Here is an 18,931-nt window from a genome sequence, read left to right on the forward strand (position 1 = left end):
ACATCCAGGCTAACGTTTCAATGCTGGGGGCCAGACAACTTAAGCAAAAAGTCAAAACTGTCCAATAGAAAAAGACTTTAAGCATCATTCTGTTGAATAATCTTCACTGCTTCAGTTACACTCCACGAAAAGAGAAAGTGGATAACTGCTTCATTCTCACTTTCTCCTACTGCTACAGAAATACCTGAGAGGGGAGGTGACTTCCTCCTTCTGACCACCACCACGAGCCCTGATCACAGAGAACTCTCCTTGCCGCCTGTAACGTGAGAGAACATGCCTGAACAAGGCCAATGTAGGCTAGATTCCATGCAGCCTAGTGCGAGGCCTGGAGCAGAGGTGACAAGCAATAAAACTGCTTGAAGACGCACTCCGGTCTCAGCCTGTCGCCTACACAAGAACAGAATGCGTCAGCGGTGTTGGGGGCAATGCATTAGAACACCTAGATTATTTTTTTTTGTAGTAACAACTAACATACCATTAACACTCTCTTTTAAATTCTTGTAATCAGTTACTTTTTCAAGTATGCAAGCTGTATGAGTGTATGATTAAGCGTATCATAAATCATATTGTCATCATGGTATAAGTTTCAGTGATAAACACATTTCAAAGGGCTAAATGTAGCAAGTCATTACTTTTGCTGGTATTTCCCTGACTCTCTGTAGAGGCCAACAGTTTTCATTTTAAAACTGAAACACATCACAAAGCAGGAACATTTTTGTGGGTAGCGTGCCAATGCACAGGTATGCAACTGATAGCGCATGTGTTGGCTTGGTTATAAAGTATGGCATAGCAAAACCTGGCATATACATATCCATCAGCAAAACATAGACATGCTCAAATCTTAAACCGAATTTTTTTCAACCAAAGGACCCAAATGAGAAAATTTGGAACCCAAAAAGAAAAGTATTACAAAACTAAATGTTTTACTCAACTGCTCTGAAAAACCATCAGCTCCACCTCCCTCCCATTTCTACTCATCTTGGTCCATTTGGATTTAGCTGATATTGCAAACCAACATTTGATGATGTATTCACTGTATTACAAAAGCACTTATTGTATTTATTGTACTATCCGCACTTGTAGCCCAAGAAACAGTTTTACTGAACAGTTGTAACAGTGAAGTTATGTTTCTTTTAGCTAATGTCACTCCTAGAGCGACTAAACTTACAGGACTAACCTTGACAGCAGGATGAACCAACTCTGATTGGTCTAATCTGCTAATTATTTCATTTGTACATGGCAGAAAATCCAACAGGCTCCATTCAAAATCTTACACAGCATTGTAGTCCAGCAGTTTCAGACTGGAAGCGAAAGACTGTATTAATATGCACATTTTCAAAATTTGATCTGCAATTTTTTTGCCTGTTAAAAAAAGCCTTAAAGCCGTCTCTCTGGTCTTATTCAGGCAAACGCAGGGATCCACATTCCCCATGTGGCGACCCCTGACAAACGTGTCTGTGAACCAGACTGCGTCCCGACCAGCAGTTTAAGAAACACTACCACAAACTCATAGAGAAGACTAATAGAAGTGAATGTGAATTGGAATACATAATGCATTGTCCTCAAGCACTGTGACATACTACCAAGTTAAATGCAGTAACAAGGACGTTCTCTGGGCTAGCTGAATGTTTTCACTCGCTGATAGTTGGGAGTGGCGGAAGGGGGATGTGAAACATGATATTATCAGTTAATATTATTGTTCTCTGCCCACTAGTGTACAGTAACACAGCCAAAAATCAGCAATGGCATGACATGATTAAATGTATTTATTTTGATCAGGGGCATAAACCACACACACACACACACACACACACACACACTTTTTCTAAACCACTGATCCTTCTGGGTCACGGGGGGAGCTGGAGCCTAACCCAGCGGTCATTGGGCGGAAGACAGGTCGCCAGTCGGGGCATTAACTAAAAACATAACTAAAAACATAAAAATTTGTTAATTCTGATTTCAGGACAATTTTGATAAACTTTAATGAGGTTGGATGCTCTTTGTCACCTCGAGTCCAAAAATGACAGAACCTTAAATGCTCAAAACATGGCAATAGTTTTTGAGCCTTTTCTGTCACAGTGTTTTTTTTTCTGTTATGTTTTTCAGAGTATGTTATTGTTCAATCTTTAGTCAATCTTTATTGTTAAGATTAACCAATTACTGATATACTTTACTGCGACAGCCTTAACCTGCTCAGTGTATCAAAAAAAGTATATAATCTGGTGTTATAAGAGAGGCAAAACTATGTGGGGAAGTATTAAGTGCAATTTTTTTGACCAATATTTCAACTGCAATTTAAATTGTGATTAATGTCTTTAAACTAAAGTCCACGCTGGTTATTTTGACCAAGAACACCAGCCTATCCATATTTTCTTGCTTAAGACTTTAACATTGAACACAGTGCACCAGACTGTTAGTTGCATTGTCATGTACGCAGCACAAGAGTGTTCGGCTGCTTCTGATTGATCAAAGTCATCGACAGGCAGTTCATAAGATTCATATTAATGGGTTAAATTCATCACTTAAACCTTGGTAAGACAACAGCGTTGATAATGTAGGCCAAAATAAGAACTGCAACTCTAAAAATCGTTCATTCAAAACAACTTATGTCAGGTTTGTAAGGTATGTTTTAAGCTTAAAGTAGCAGCATTTAGAAAAACTGGGATCATTAACTTCATTAATGCACACAAAAATATCATCTGATGTCATACTGTCATATATCTGGAAAATACTGTGATATTGAATTTCACATTTACATATGACCACATATTTCCTCTTGCCTTGATCTAATGTCAACTGAGGACAGTCTAAGCTGCTCCTTTGCCTGCTGACATCTGACCGTTGACGTAATAACAGTACAACAAGCCTCTGAAGCCTGTTTCACTTTTCATACAAAAATAAATAATGGACTAAAGAGACAAAACAATTGTGAAAGAACACGAGGAACATTGCTGATGTATCTAAATGCTCAGGGCATCAGAAGAAGCCAGTGAAACTGTGATGATAAACCTAAACCTCACAGGCCAAAGCGAGCACATGTTTACACTCAATATCCCTTTGGTCTAAAACACAGCTTGAACTAAACTGCAGCTAATTTCATCATCAAACAGAAAGAGAGGCCTTCTATTTCTCTGTTTCTGCTGAATCAGCACCAGTGTCACTCCAGGACAGGCTCTGTGTTTACTAACAGAGAGTTTGGTAAACAGACATATTTACCATTTTCGTGGGGGGTATGGCCGTTGTTTAAAAGTCTCTGTTATTGCAGCTCTAAAAGCTGGCCTGCCAGCTGCAGCGAACCCTGGTTTTGGCTTCAGTAATAAAAAGACTTGCGGTATGGAAGGGAATGACCAGTATGAATGTTGAACAAAAACACAATAACACATGCCCCTGAACATCCACCGAGCATGAAGAAAAATGAATACAAAGAGGTGCCAGCCACACAGGGCAGGCTCCACCTGTTTGATTGGGAAGGAAATTCACACTGGGAGCCACGAGCGCTCTTTTTCCATTCACCTGTAGAGCACACAAACATCAGGCCGACAAGGTTGCTGATGAAATTATATGGAAATTTCCACATATCCGATAATCCCACGGTGGGTGAGCAGAGAAAACACTAGAAACATACAAAACCCTTTCAAACTGTGTTGTTTTCAACAAACAACAACAAAAATTTAAACAAATGTTGAAATTCTATTCAATGTTGCATGTGCAGGAATCTTCCTTTAAAACCGTACATCTTTTGTAAATAGAGGCCTATTATTCGTGTTCCAAAATGGCACGTCGTGCTTGGACCCCGATGATTGCTATTTGCGATGTAATTTGCAGATGCTCTCAAGGTAAGGATCAAAAGGTGACGAGTTTGCATGTATACAGACTAAGGCATGACTGGTTTAGGCTTCGTCAGGCTAAACCAGTTTATATGATCACGCATCATAAGATAAGAAGACTGTTACTGATAAGCTTGTTCAGCCATCATAAAAGCCAGATAGCTCACATACTTCATTAAACTTACACTGGTTTGTTCCACATAAAAATAGAAATGGCACTCAAATAGCAAATGCTAAAGGCTATGGCTTCCTGTGGGTAACTTCCTGTTGTTCCAGTCCTCAGCAGATCAACTGCAAATATAAACTTTCATGCAGCTATTTTGAATTTTACCTTTAGGTGTGATGCTCAAGCAAACTTAACACAACATTTCACCCCCGCCACCCATTGTCCGATTACCCAGAAATGTGTGGAAAAACATTCGTCCAACCAGCAGAAACATAAACAGCAGCACTGAATATTAGAGATGCACCATGATATCGGAATCATATTGGTATTGGCAGATTATTGTTTAAAAATTAAGTACCGGCATCAGACAAAGGTTTAGATTTGACTAATATTTCAACATGATATGTGATGACGCATTAAGCGTACTCAGAAAAGCAGAACATTTAGGTGATGCGCTGCATTTTATTTATTTTACTGCATTTATAACCTGATAGAACTACATGTTTTATTTCTCCGTAATGCTACTCCAGGTAAATGTAGTTCCCATGTCTTCGTTTTAAAAATGTTTAGGTTTCAACATCAGTAGTTATGAACAAGACAAACATCAGATCTCAGCATTGGCCCACAATTCTTTTATCAGTGCATCCTTAGTAAATATACTGGCCAAATATTCTGTTTTGCATTGTGCTGTGTTATCATAGCTAGTGTATTGGCTCAGGGCACTACATGCTGCTAATTAACCAGCCTGAATGAACAGAACTGTCTCAAATACTGCAGTTCCACAACTTTCCAATAAACTGAACATATTAACATAAGGCACTTTTTCTTCAGGCACTCCTTACATGGAAAATCAGATTGACTCGAGACACCACCATATTGTATTAAACCAAATTATTCATTCTGTGAATTGTTCCACCCTGTATAAAGAGCACTGTACAATGGTCACAGGAATTCACAAACTAATGAGGAATGTGCAGCAGGCACTTGTCCTCATTTATCCACAGCTATCAGGGGAATTTTTGAGGACACAGGTACTTTAACAATTAGGCATGTTCCTAAATCAACTCCTTCTGGTTAAGGCCAGCACTTCCAGGTCTTATTCCAGCTGTGTTTCTTGAGGAAATGGTTCTATTCTAAGAGTACTGACCACGACATCCCAAAGAAAACAGCAGAGTAACGAGCCCACATGGACTCTAGGTGGCCTTTAATCACCCCACACAACTGAGTGATTCCTAGAAAAAAGCTGGTGATTTTAGGTTAGAGGCTATACAAGGTTATTAGCTTTAACATGACATGTATAAATCTATATTATAGGCTTATTCTTATATGAGTACTACTTATATTTAGCTGTAGTCCAGGAGGCCCAAACCCATAATAAAACCATATACCAAAAAGAAGGTAGGTACATGCTTGAAAATAATGGTTCTTCACTTAAAGAACCCTTTGCGTGGAACCTTTTTGAAAAAGGTTCTATATAGCACCCAAAAGCGTTCTTTTATTTGGGTGCTATATGAAACCCTTTTCAAAAAGGTTCTACATAGAACCATGTACAGCATGTTCCCTATCAATCTGAAGAACTCTTTTTTGATGAAAAGAACCCTTTAATCGTGCAAAGGGTTCTGTGAGTGTTCATGGTTCTTTATAGAACCATTTTCTTTACTAAAGAACCCTTACAGAACCATCCTTTTTAAGAGTGTAGGTTCCAAATCAAGTTTTTCAAAACATATCTTGTTACTAAAACACAGTTCTACATTTAGTATAAATGTTTGTTCACTCAGTGGGTGAAGGGATGGGGTTTGGGTAACTTTCAGGCAGGTCAACTGTGTCCCGTGGGTCATACTCAGGGCAGCCCTGCTCCGCACTATATAAATGAAGCCTGTATTTTACATCTCAACATTAAAAATGGGATATTTTAAACACCTTTGACTGATCATATAACCTATGCAATATCTATTGTGGTCTTTCACTCTCTAGTCTTTCTAAAGCACCAAAGCACTAAACCACTGTAAAGTAGGGGAAAAAAAAACAGTACCACTTTGAAAAAATTATTTCACACAATAAAATCTTTGAGAAACATGATCCAGCATTTCAACAGTAAAATACAAACACTGCTCATACCTACACACTGCTCTGTGCTTCACTACGTAAACCTTACGTCTCAAGTCTTAGTTTCCCAAACACATCATTGTGTTAAACCCATCTTTATCATTAGACAAAGTGCTGGGAGCGATAGCTGCTCTATCATCTTGCGGTGATCTGTGAACCATGACGTTTCTGAAAAACCTACCCAATATCGCTGACTCAGTTTAGGTGGTGTGTAAGCAAACTTCCATTAACGTCAAGTCTACAGATGTGCAAAAAGAGGAAAGAGCATGACAGGGCTATGTAATCCATGTGATTTTAAAGAAAAGGGGATGGTGCCAAAAAGTGATTAATCTTTAAAGGGGAATTCCGCCAATTCTTCAAAATTTCTTAATAATTCAGCAGTTAAGATACAAACAAACTCATTCAGGGTGGTTTGATGTGAGATTATTTGCAGAGAAATGTACCGGCGCAGATTTCTTTACAGTGGTGGTGACAGGAACCTGGGGTCACAATGTCTACAATACAAACATAGATATGTATCCCTTCACCATGTATGGACTAGAATAAATGGTTTAAAATGTGTTTAATGGTTTAAAAAATGTCATCACAAAACTACTGTTAAACAAATGTGCCAGACATCAGGCAGTGTATTCTTAACCATTCCATATAATAATTTTCTGTGAGGAAGCCTTCAGAGCTGTTAAATTCCTCAGTTTGTCCAATTCTGTGAACAATTCTGACTCGGTAAGTTTCTCTAGAACAGAGTATTTCATATCAAACCACTCTGAATAATCTTAGCCGTTTAATTAGGCAGAAATGATCAGTAATTGGTGGAACTCCCCTTTAATATTCAGGGGCTCCAAAGTCAGAAGCCCAAACTAGATTTTGGTAGCTCCAACGAGATCAGTGACATAACTCCAATGAATGTGCATTCCCAAAGGACCTTGACTTGCAGAAGAACTGTTATGTAAAGTGCAATCCTGGTCACTCTGAATGAAAAAAAATGATTATGCTTATCTTACATAGTAATTATGGGTGCAAGAAGTAGTGCTATAAAAACAGAACAGAGCAAGGCAGACTTTCCAAGCACCACACCAATATGTCATGAGCTGTAAAATAATTAGCTATTATTAGATATTTAATAATAAAAAGTTATTATTAGCTGTTTGGCCGGTCTGAAAACCTACTTCAAATTACACAACATCTAATCTGTCCCAGTGCGGATATTCAGCAAGAGCTCACCTCTGTTTGAAAGCAAAACAGACCACAACAGAGAGGTAACGTTAAGTCCTTGCTTGTGTTTGTTTTACACATTATGGCAAATGTGGTGATCACCAAATGCAGTCACACTTACACTAGTCAGACCGTACTTAAGCAGTATTGCGGTTTGGTGACATTAAATCACCTCATAACCGAACAATGCTGCCTAATAACGTTAAAACCCGTTAAAACGGGACCAGGTTTAACCAATTTTAGCCTAGCTAGTTAGCGAGCTAGTCACCTTAACCTGAAACGTGAGACGGCTTCTAATTCGCCAGCCTCTTATTCGAATTTACCCGTTCCACCTTAAATGTGTAGCAGTTACAGTCTAATGCCTCAGGCGACAGAATATAACTGATGCACATTTAAGGTGGAACGGGAAAATATTGAACAAGAAGCTGTAAAATAGGAAGCCAACTTTAACCACATAAAAAACATTAGTAAACACTTTACCAGATAATCCATGTAATGCCTCGACAGCTTGTTGTTGTCTCCAGAAAAGTGAAATCCCGGACGAAGCAGGTTGGCAAATGAATTGTTGGCGTAAAGCGAATGCATCCAAAAACTGTGGCTTTGGATTCCCCGCCTCTCCGGTAGGAAAAAGACTTAATAAAGCTCCCTCAAAATAATAACCAGCTAACAGGGCTAGCAGTGCTTCGCTTACTCACTCACTGTTTCTGTACCGCCCTCTGATGTGTAAACCTAAACGTAGTAGTCCCTCAGTCTTCTTGTACATTCGCACACATCGCCCTCATTTAGTTTTCTTTTTTAGTTTGAATCCACACACAGTCTGACGAGGAAAAAGCCAACGAGTACTCGTTACAGCCGTTACACCGGGCTAATCTGCTAGCCGGGCCACAGATAATCCAAAAACAAGGACTCAACATGGCGTCGCGGGTGACTTCTCGCAAAACAAACCGCTGTATAACATCATTTCCACACTTCACACGACAAGGAAACGTGTCCACAATGAAAACATACGAACTAGTATGAGAAAAGGAATGTTTAAAACACTGTTACGGTGTAGTCGTAGTAACTGCTCCTAACTCACTCGCCTAACGTTGTACACTCTCGTTTTACGAACTATCTTTGTCGTAATCACGTGATCCAGCATCACTACCAGCTGTGAGGTTCTTCGCCTGTGACGAGACGGAACTAATAGGTGGCATTTATATCTATTTTGTGGCGACATCTACTGGTCAATATGAATATTAAGCGTTTGACCCTCTTGCTTTTTGTTTGTTTGTTTTGTTTTGTTGTTATTAGTAGGGGAGGTGTTGTCTTATCACACTGAACAACCAGTATGAAGAGGTCCTGTCGTAGAATAAAAGTCCACTAAAATTGTTAAAAAATCGTAGTTACAATGCTATGACTGCATCATAACACAACTCTTGCCTAAAAAGTTTACAGTTTTTATTATATCTATCAATACCTTGTTTGTTCAGTTAGAATAACATGTTAACAAACATTGCCAAAATGGAAATTCTATAAAACGAACAAATGTACAATAAACAATAGCTGGTAAGTTGTGTTCAGTAGGTCATATTCACAGTTGAGTACTAGAGTAGTTGATTAGTTACTGAAGGGGAACTACACTGATTTTCCAAAATTTCAGAATTCAATAGTTGAGATGTAAACAAAGTCATTCAAAGTGGTTTGATTTGAAATGATGTACTGATGATGATTGTACTGAAATTAACTGAGTAACACATTTCTTTACAGTAGTGGTGATAGGAACCGTGGGTAGCAGTGTCTACTGCAGAGACATAGCCAAGCATAGCCAAGTAAGTCAAATATATTTCTTCAGTTTTGTGTACTCACTAATTCCTTTTTCCTCTAATTTCTGGGTTTAATTTAATTCTGTTGTATTAGTTCTGCTCCTGGACTGCTTTACTGTTGCGCACAGCTTTTACTTTGAGCTTAAGCATTTTATTTCAGACCAAAAGGATCCAAAAGTAGAAAAATAGAGCCTAACACACTTCAGTTCTAATGCTGGTAGATATTGGATGTATTAAGAAGTACTAAGAAGTTCCAGGGTTTTTTGTACTGGATATGTTTATACTTGTGGGTTGTGGTAGCTAATTGCTGGAGACATTATTTTACTGAAAGAAGAGTCATCTGTGTGTGTAACGGAATATATGGAGCATTGGAGCTTTTTATTTATCATCAACAGCATGTCTAGATTTCATGCTCTGTGCAGGAAAAACAAGGTTCTGCTTGTGTGGGGGGATTAAACACAGTCCTGAGTCTATTACATGCACACTTACGAATAAAAGTTCTAATATCTTCTCTTTAAAGGGCCAATACCCTGAAAAATTGAGTTTTTCTTTGTTTTTATTATTTACTTTTTCAAAAGTTTGGTGTAGTATGTAAACATTGTTGCGGTTTCAAAATTACCCATAACCTCCCACTCTATACAGTCCATATATGAACACCAAACACAAAATCACGAATTCACTGTTTTTTCAGGTTTACATATTTCTGCTTATTCAGCCAACAGAAGTTTAGCCCCGCCCATTTATGCTGAACTTATAAGTACTGTTTCAGCCTGGTCTGCAGCCAATCAGATCAGAGCTCATTCACATATATCAGTCTTAAAGGCACAGTAACAAAAACAGCCTGTTTAATTCTAAGTGATAAAGAGAAGTTGTAAAAATGAATTATGATCGGTTTTGGTTCACCCTTAAAAAGAGTGGTTCTTCAAGGTCTCTTTCATAAATGTAATGGTAACCGTGACACTCAAAGAACCGCCTGATTGCATGAATGTTCTTTGTGTGGTCAAGTGGTTCTTCACTGATGAAAAAACTGTTGCATAATCTTAAAAAGACTTATACACTCTTTAAAAAAGTAAAAATTAATGGTGTTGTTTGTTTTCCTGATGGGTTGATATCACAGTGTAAAGGCCTCTAGAGGTTTACCAGGTGTTTTGATTCCAGATGTATTTGATGAATCATTTAATGTGTTATGTTCTTTTTAATATAAGCAAATAAATAGAAATTGAGCACTAACATGTGCAGGAATGTGTTCACTGTAGAGAATGTGTTAACTTATTGTGTATGCGTTGTGTATTGTATTTGCATACGACTGTACATAGAACCATTTTGGTACTTATAATCACACAAAGTGTCTTGAGTGTGCCATATTTTAGTGTGTTCTCTGTAGAGGAAGTGTGAACTTCTTTTCACTTTGAAAATCAACAGAGCATGTAGTTTGACCCAGGGGTGCCCAAACTTTTGCATACAACTGTATATTAAAAAAAAAAAAAGAAACTACTAAATTATAGTCTGTTTGACTTTTAAAGTCAGTAGATAAAAAATTAAAATGCACACATTTTCCCCTGGCTCCAAATATAGCTGATCAGCCAAGACATGTTTGGTGTCCTTGCTAATAGGAGAAAATGGGGAAACGTCCAGAACAGTGTCCATTTACTGTAAAGCTCAATCATATCTATGCATGAACTTAACACAACAAATGTAGGGGATGGGCCCTTTCATAGCCTCCCCTTACCTGTTAAGCTAAATAAGAAAACGTGAAAAATCGAACCTCTTCCATTGTTTAAACGTATCTCTACGCACATAAAGAACTCGGTGCACTCAATCGAAGTGCATTTGGGTTTTCTATGCAGCCGGGCTGATCACTGTGGTACTGCATGGCTCCACCCTCGATTACTCAGGCTTACGGCCATAGACTGCATACAGCGAGAGGAGGCAGAGAAGAGGAGAAAGACGAGCCCAAAACTCAACTTCTGCTGCTGAACCGCTATAAAACGCGTTAATATGCCGAAATAATCGACTGCAGATCATTTTCGACGAGGCTGCGTGGACCGTACGAACTCCAGAATTACTAAAAAAAAGTTTCCGAGTAGTCCACGGTGAGAGGAAACTTTAGCCACAGAGCTTCAGACTCCCACGTCTCCAAACTAGCTATGGCGCTCAGGGCGAGAGCTTTATATGACTTCGTCTCTGAAAACCCAGGGGAGATATCCGTGGTGGAAAACGAACTTTTAACGCTGTACAGCGAAGACGTTGTCGACGGCTGGCTGGAAGGAACCAACAGCAGGGGTGAGTCAGGACTCTTCCCAGCATCCTATGTGGAGATACTTAGTAGTGGTAAAGGACTATCAGTACAAGGCAATGGAGATGCATACCATTCTAGCTATGCTGCTGGAGCAGACTATTCCTATCAAAGAAGTGCTCAGCAAGGGGATACGTCCACCGAATCCACCCCTACACGGGGTTACCCTACTTATTCCTATCAATCCACCAGCCAAGGCAGTGATGAAGACTGGGACGACGACTGGGACGAAGGTCCGGCCGCTGCGGACGAGCCACGTGGGGCGCCAGGCAAAGGTGGCAGTGCCCTAGCGTCCTCCTCCTCCTCTACCTATCCTGCTTCACCTCGACGTGGAAGTGCCCAGCAGTCCAGGAGCTCGGCCACAGTGGGCAGGAACCTCAATCGGTTCTCCACGTTCGTCAAATCTGGTGGAGAAGCGTTCGTTCTGGGTGAAGCCTCTGGGATTGTGAGAGAGGAGGACAAAATACGTGTAGTGATGGGCCAGTTTGGACCAGAGTGGCAGGAGAATCCACGTCCGTTCACGTGCAGCATTGACGACCCCACCAAGCAGACCAAGTTCAAAGGGATGAAGAGCTATATGTCCTACGGACTGACCCCCAGCCACACGCAAAGCCAGGTGAACAGGCGCTACAAGCACTTTGACTGGCTCTATGCGAGGCTGGTGGAAAGGTTCCCCGTCATTTCGGTGCCCCATCTACCCGAGAAGCAGGCCACTGGCCGCTTCGAGGAGGACTTCATCTCCAAGCGCAGGAAGGGCCTGATATGGTGGATGAATCACATGACGACTCACCCTGTGCTGTCCCGCTGTGACGTCTTCCAGCACTTTCTGACCTGCAGCAGCAACGACGAGAAAGCGTGGAAGCAGGGCAAGCGCAAGGCCGAAAGAGACTGCTTGGTGGGCGCCAACTTCTTCCTCACAATCATACCACCGGCCGTCCCTCTTGACCTGCAGGATGTGGAGAGCAAGGTGGACGGCTTCAAAGCCTTCGCCAAGAAAATGGACGAGAGCCTGGCGCAGGTCAACGTCACCCTGGGCGAGTTCGCCAGAAAGCAAGTGACTGGCTTTAGGAAGGAGTATCAGAGAGTTGGGCAGGCCTTCCAGCTTCTAGGTCAGGCATTTGAACTGGACCAGCAGGAGTACTCCCTCAAGCTGAACCAGGCAATGGCCTTCACCGCGCAGGCCTACGAGGCCGTCGGGGACTACTTTGCAGACCAGCCCCGTCAGGACTTGGAGCCAGTGTCAGATCTTTTAGCCATTTATCAAGGACATCTGGCAAACTTTCCTGACATCATCCACGTTCAGAAAGGTTTGGGACCTTTTTGGGAGATTTTCTGCTTGTTTCTACTGGTGTGTCTGTTCAAAGCCTGCACTGCTCAATTTAGGTCAAGAGGTCACCGTGTCAGTTCGTACAGTCATATGGGCGCTCCTGGTTAAATTATATGGTTTGTAGGTTTTCTAAGTGAAAAGAAGATAACACATCCTCTAAAGAGAACACATTTCTGCACATTTGAATATACAGTTGCTGTTTATATGCTGTGTTTGACATATTTGGAGACCAAAAAAACATAAAATGTGGCCTTTGCCAAAGTTATGGCACGTTTTGTTTTATTATTTTTCCAATATGTCAAACTCAACAAACAAATAGAAATTGTGTGCTAAGATTTGCAGACAAATGCCATATTTTAGTGTGTTCTCTATAGAGGAAGTGTTAACTTCGAAAATCAACAGAACACATAGTTTAACCAGGGGGTGCTCAAACTTTTGCATATGACTGTATATTACATGTGGTGTCCAAACTTTTTTTTTATAATGAAATTACTAGATTATAGTCTGCTTGACTGTTAAAGTCAGGAGATCAGTAATAAATGTTGGATAAAATGTACACATTTCCCCCTGACTCCAAATGTAGCTGATCAGCCAAGACATGTTTGGTGAAACATCCAGAACAGTGTCCATTTACTGTAAAGCTCAGTCATATCTGTGTATGAGTTTAGCGTGTACAGGATGATGATGATGATGCATAATTCTATTCATAGGTATGTGAAATTAACTAGAACAGCAGTCAATTTTGTTTCTATAACACAGAAAAGAAAATCTTAAAAAGGGCCATCCTGCCCCGTGATTGGGGCATATTCTGTAAATTAATTTAATGTTGTTATTACTGTTATTATTGACAAAGCAGTAGTATTCAACATTTAATTTTTAAGTCCAAAATGCTAGCCAGCCAGTGAAACTCCAGTAAACAATTCTGTGCCTTCATGATGAAAATTTAATTATGTAAGATTTCTAGGGCAGTATGCAAAATATGCATGAGACATCTTACCCACATCTTACTAAAGGCCTAACTTTGCATTTAACTTTCCTCAACCCTGTGTTTTTAAACAAATTTCCTTGTACAACTTCATATAAACACATAGACCACTAATATCCAAAGACATGAATAACAGACTAAATGACCAGAAATATTTCCAAGGAGTAAATCCTAGGAATGCAGTGATCCAAATGAAATATCTGATCTAATTAGACAATAGCTATTTAGTATACATGTCGGGATCAGATTAGGCCCCATCATTTCTTCCATAGAGGAAACTGAGTGCAGGAACATCTTACCCTGAGAGGCTTTTCTAACTAACTTCCCCCCAAGTTACCCTATAGTTTCTGATACTGTATGACGTACTGTTATCTAAAAGTATGGACAATATTGAAGCTCCAAGTTAACTAAACTAATACTACTGCTTTTAGCTGCGCAGCATGCTTTTGTTCATGTTTATGGATAACAGTATGTCATATAATGTCAGAAGCCACATAAGCAAGTCTATTTGAGTGTACTTAACAACTTGACATGGTTGAACTCCAGTCTGTGATGATTTAGGCCTGCAGTTTGAACAGCGCTAATTTGTTTACATAACTTAGCTACATTAGCCTCGTATCTCCATTGCAAAACTTCAGAAGCCAAACTTTAGAGGCCAGGCATGTCTTGGCTCATGGTCTACATTTGGAGTAAGGGGAAACAATGTGCAAATTTGAGTTTTTTGCCAAGCTTGTCCTTTAAGTTGTACAAGGAAATTTGATTACTGAACTGTACTGGGCTCCAGCCCTCTAGTGCAATCATATGTGTTTCAGCATGAAAATCACCAAACTGTGCTGGTGATTTTCTTTTCAGGACTGGAGTTGTGCTACCCTGCTGTAAAAAGGAACACTGCTGTGTCAAAGGCTGCTGTAAAACTAATTGAAAGTAGTATTTCCCGCTATGAGCTTTCAGTAACACAGCAAATCTGACATCAGTCTCTGTTCTAGACTACAGCAGCAACTGGACTGCCTGAAGGACCAGCTTTGTCTCAGTCGTATGGTTGCAGTGTAGTTGAACTGCAGTCATATTAATTTGCGTTTTACATGTTTTGTGGTTTATGTGAGACTAAATGTTTATAAACCACAAATCATTGCTATCCAGGCCCTACTGAGGCTTGAAAAAACTTTAAAATGCCAAGATAAGGTGCTTTCTCAAGATAAGATAAGCATAAGGTAACATTAAAGGGCCCATATCCTACTTTTTTGTATTTAATTTTCTCCCGAGGTCCATTTATAACAGTACTTTTATGTACGAAAAATGGTCATAATTAATTTTTATATGACCATTTTTCCAACTTCTCTTTATCCCTCAGAGTTAAACAGGCTGTTTTGGTTACTGCATCTTTAAGACTGATGTATCTAAATGAGCTCTGTTCTGATTGGCTGCCCTGTATTGTGTCTCAGTCAAAAAGCAGTTCAGCCTCCTTCTAGCTCCAGTATGAGTGGGTGGCACTAAACTACTATAGGCTAAATAGGTGGATGGATTTAAATGAGTTTGTTCACATGACATCACAAAAACAGTGAATCTAAAATGGGCTGTTTTCTGCAGCGTAGCTTCCATATACAGACTGTGTGGTGGTCCGTTCTGAAACTTTAACATTATTTACATATGATATCAAACTCTTTTATTTCAAAAAAGCAAGGGAAATTTTCCACAACATGGACCCTTCTAAGATGCCTTGGAGGCTGAAGTTTGAAAGCGTCTTAGCCTGAATTCCAGAGGGAGCCATAAGCCGTAAATCAGAGCTCATAGATGGTCTAAGCTAAGCTTGTATTAAAGCATGTTTTGTGCAGGGCTGTGCTGAGCCTACTGCATAATGATAGAGAAATATGCATGTCTTCAGCAAGCGTATCGCTCACAATCTCTCAATCAAAGTGCTTTAGAATATGAAACAAAGCTGACACAAATCAGCTTTCTTTCTCAAAGAAATTGATCCCCAGGCCCATATTTAATGTCCCCAGTAATCAGATCTAGGATCAAATTTTGCACTTCATATCATAATAAATGAAGATCTCTGTACGATACTGCTAGTTTGAGATGTTTTATGCAGATGGCCACTGATCTTCCCTTCGGTTTCTGATATTACTACTCTCTATGTGTTCACAGCAAAGTTAAGTAAAGCCATTGTTCGTTAAGACATGCATAAAAGCAATTCTGTGTTAAAGGAGAATTACACCAATTTTCCAGTTACATTTTACGCATAGTTTGATCATTGAGATGTAAACAAAGTCATTCAAAGTGGTTTGATGTGAACTGATGCATTGTGGAGAATCTTACCTTACCAGAGGTCACTATGTCTAATATAGCCATTTTATTTGCTATCCAAAATGACCAGAGAATCTACTGAGTCTTCTGAGATTTTATGTGTAATGTTGGTCATGGTAACATAGTAGTAAATCTGAAAAAAATGTGTAATGGCCTTCTGTGAGGTAACTCTTCGAGGCATTGACGTCTGGTTCCTATCACCGCCACTGTGAACACGTCTCTAGAGCTGCACATTTAACATTAAAGTGTTCTGAATGGCTTTGTTTACATCTTAACAATTTAATCATGCAGGCATTTTGAAAAATTGTTTGACTTTCCCTTCGACACACTGGTTCTGTTAAAAGTAGCGAATAATGTGTCCTTAAGTGGACAAACACCTGTGTTGAAAGCATATCTGAGACCTTTTCTGTTCTGAGAGTATATGAGTATATGACTCTAACCTTTAATTTGCATTATTACATACCATAACAACACCCCCCCCCAATGAAAGGACCTGTAGTCTCTGACCATTGACCTTTCCTTTACCCCCCTCCCACTAGGAGCCCTGACCAAAGCGAAGGAGAGCCAGCGTCACGGCGATGAGAAGGACGGATCTGCTGGGATTAATGAACGCTGCAACATCATCTCCTGCGCCACACTGGCCGAGATGCAGCACTTCCACCGAACGCGTGTGCGGGACTTTAAAGCTCAGATGCAGCACTACCTCCAGCAACAAATCGCATTCTACCAGCGGATCACAGGCAAGCTGGAGGAGGCCCTGCACATGTACGATCAAGCTTAACAGGAAAAAAAAAAAACAGTATTCTGGATCAGCTCCGATATACAGGCATCCTGATCAAGTCTCAACAAATATGTAGTAGGTTCAACACAACGGACAGAACAGTCACAGTGTTTTTAATGGAATTATTGAAGAATAGAATAGTCAGTACTCAAAATTGGATGGCTTGCATTCTTAATGAGTGGTATGTGTGTGTGTGTAAAGAATGTGTGAGTTCCCGCATTGAGAAATCACAATGAATTTACTTGGTTTAAATGTGTACATCATTGCTACATGAAAAATATATACTCACTGTCCATTTTATCAGGTCCACTTACCATGTAAGTACTGTGCACCACCCTTCATTTATGTGCAGTCAAAACAGCCATTAAGTAAAAGTTATTCATTTTTCAGGAGACATTTGCAGGAGACATTTTGATGAGATTAGATAGAAGATAATTCATTGGCACAATGAAGGAGAAAGTCAAATGAAAGTTAAAGAAAAGGAGTGTCCAAACTGGGATTCAAAAAATGATCGAAAGATACAGAGAAAATGAGATCAGATAAACAGTACTTTCATCTTTGAGAGAGAGGAGAAAATCAATGAGCTTCAGATCTGAAAAAATGTGTTTCTGTCCATCCTTCCACTGTGAGACGACAACTCAGCACTATGGGTCTGAAAGGATGTGTAGCTGTCAAGAAGCCCTCACTGAGAAAAGGAAACACACAAAAAAGAAGAAAATTTAGAAGTCAAACAAAGAAGCTGTTGGTGTTCTCAAAACAATGGACTGTCCACCACAGAGTCCAGACCTCAACATCACTGAATGTGTGGATTATCTGCATTGTGAGGAGCCAGTGTCCTTTCTGTGTGCAGTTGGCATGTTCTTCCTGTGTCTGCATGGGTTTCCTCTCGCAGTCCAAAGACATACAGTCTGGCCAATTGAAGACTAAAATTGCCCCTAGGTGTGAATGTATATGTCTGTGTGCCCTGTGATGGACTGGCGACCTGTCTAGGGTGTTTCCTGCTTTCTGCCCACTGAGCACTGGCATAGGCTCTGGCACCCCCCGTAACTCATAAGCGGCTTAGAATATAAATAAATAAATGAACAACTGTGTTGATGTAATCTATTTTTGTCATGTAGAAATGATGTACAAGTTTGACTGAAGAAAATTCAGTGCATTGCTGTTGCTTTTTATGGAACTTGAGTAACTTTTAGGTTCAGATTTATAGTTGGTTTCTACTCTGCTGAAGCCAACTAAAATTATAACCCCCAAGTGTACATTTACATTTTAACCAGCTTTAGTCAGGTCATTGAAGGACTTACTATCAGCATAAAGCCCATAACCCATTTCCTGATAACCCTGTACTTTTATTGCCTGGCCTGTTTTCCTCTCCTTGTGCTTTTGGCTTGGACTTTAACCAGCTGACACTTTGGACATGATTTGCCAAGTACAGGCGTTTTGTGCCTTTTCTTTCAATTACCATCTCGTTTCCTGAGGCATTTTAATACAGATCTATATTTATGAATCTCGGATGTGTTTTAGATTTAGTGTTTCTGATTTGTTTAACTTTTTTCTATAAACTGATCTCACATTTCCTTGTTATAGACTTTTGTCTAACGCACCATGAGGAGTGGGCCCACGTCTGTTTCACATTAAGACTTTGTAAGGAAAACGGAGAAAGAGGACGCCTGTGAGGAGTAAAGCTAGAGAGTGAAGCGTGACCTAGAAAACACCGCCTAACCCTCGTTATCTAGAGGACATTCCAGACGGGGCAGGCAAGATCACTCGCGGCTTCTCGGCTCAGTTTACCCCCTCTTTCATTATTCAGATAAGATTCTCTTTACTCTGATACAACCAGAAGCTATCTTTGGACACTGAGGTGAACCACTCAAATCAAATCATTGGCTTAAATGGCTGTTTTGGGTATATGAATGTGGCCTTGTAGACTTTAAAGGCTCCATATCATAGAAAACTGAACTTTTGATGTAGAATTTCAAAACTTCCCATTCACTCTCCATTCCATGCAGTCCCTATATAGAAAATTAAGTTACAAAAACGGCCTGTTTATAATTCATCAGTTTTGTGCAGTTTAGCTCTGCTCATCCATGATGAAGTTATAGGATAGTTTCAGCCTAGATTGTTT

General features: G+C 39.9%; 2 protein-coding genes across 3 annotated transcripts in view; one reads left to right on the plus strand and one right to left on the minus strand.

The window, feature by feature from the left end:
• Positions 1 to 8,423, minus strand: part of arl15b (ADP-ribosylation factor-like 15b) — a 74,362-nt gene extending 65,939 nt beyond the window's left edge. The window contains exon 1 of the mRNA XM_036594544.1: positions 7,792 to 8,423. Within this exon, the coding sequence (XP_036450437.1) occupies positions 7,792 to 7,896 (105 nt within the window). The 5' untranslated portion in view covers positions 7,897 to 8,423. The remainder of the gene's footprint in view (positions 1 to 7,791) is intronic.
• snx18b (sorting nexin 18b) lies at positions 7,147 to 17,421 on the plus strand. Of its 2 annotated transcripts, XR_005008605.1 has the most exons (3): positions 7,147 to 7,355; positions 9,061 to 9,122; positions 16,568 to 16,657. XR_005008605.1 is itself a non-coding variant. In XM_036594543.1 (2 exons), the coding sequence occupies exons 1-2, from the start codon at positions 11,264 to 11,266 to the stop codon at positions 16,807 to 16,809; spliced, it is 1,698 nt and encodes a 565-aa protein (XP_036450436.1). In that variant the 5' UTR covers positions 11,099 to 11,263; the 3' UTR covers positions 16,810 to 17,421. The 2 variants fall into 2 exon arrangements, 1 of the variants encoding a protein (XP_036450436.1); XM_036594543.1 differs by lacking the exons at positions 7,147 to 7,355; positions 9,061 to 9,122 and adding an exon at positions 11,099 to 12,719 and having other exon boundaries at positions 16,568 to 17,421.
• The last annotated feature ends 1,510 nt before the right edge of the window (positions 17,422 to 18,931 follow it).

The sequence above is a fragment of the Colossoma macropomum genome, unplaced genomic scaffold, assembly GCF_904425465.1.
Source record: "Colossoma macropomum unplaced genomic scaffold, Colossoma_macropomum, whole genome shotgun sequence".
Classification (NCBI taxonomy): Eukaryota; Metazoa; Chordata; class Actinopteri; order Characiformes; family Serrasalmidae; genus Colossoma; species Colossoma macropomum.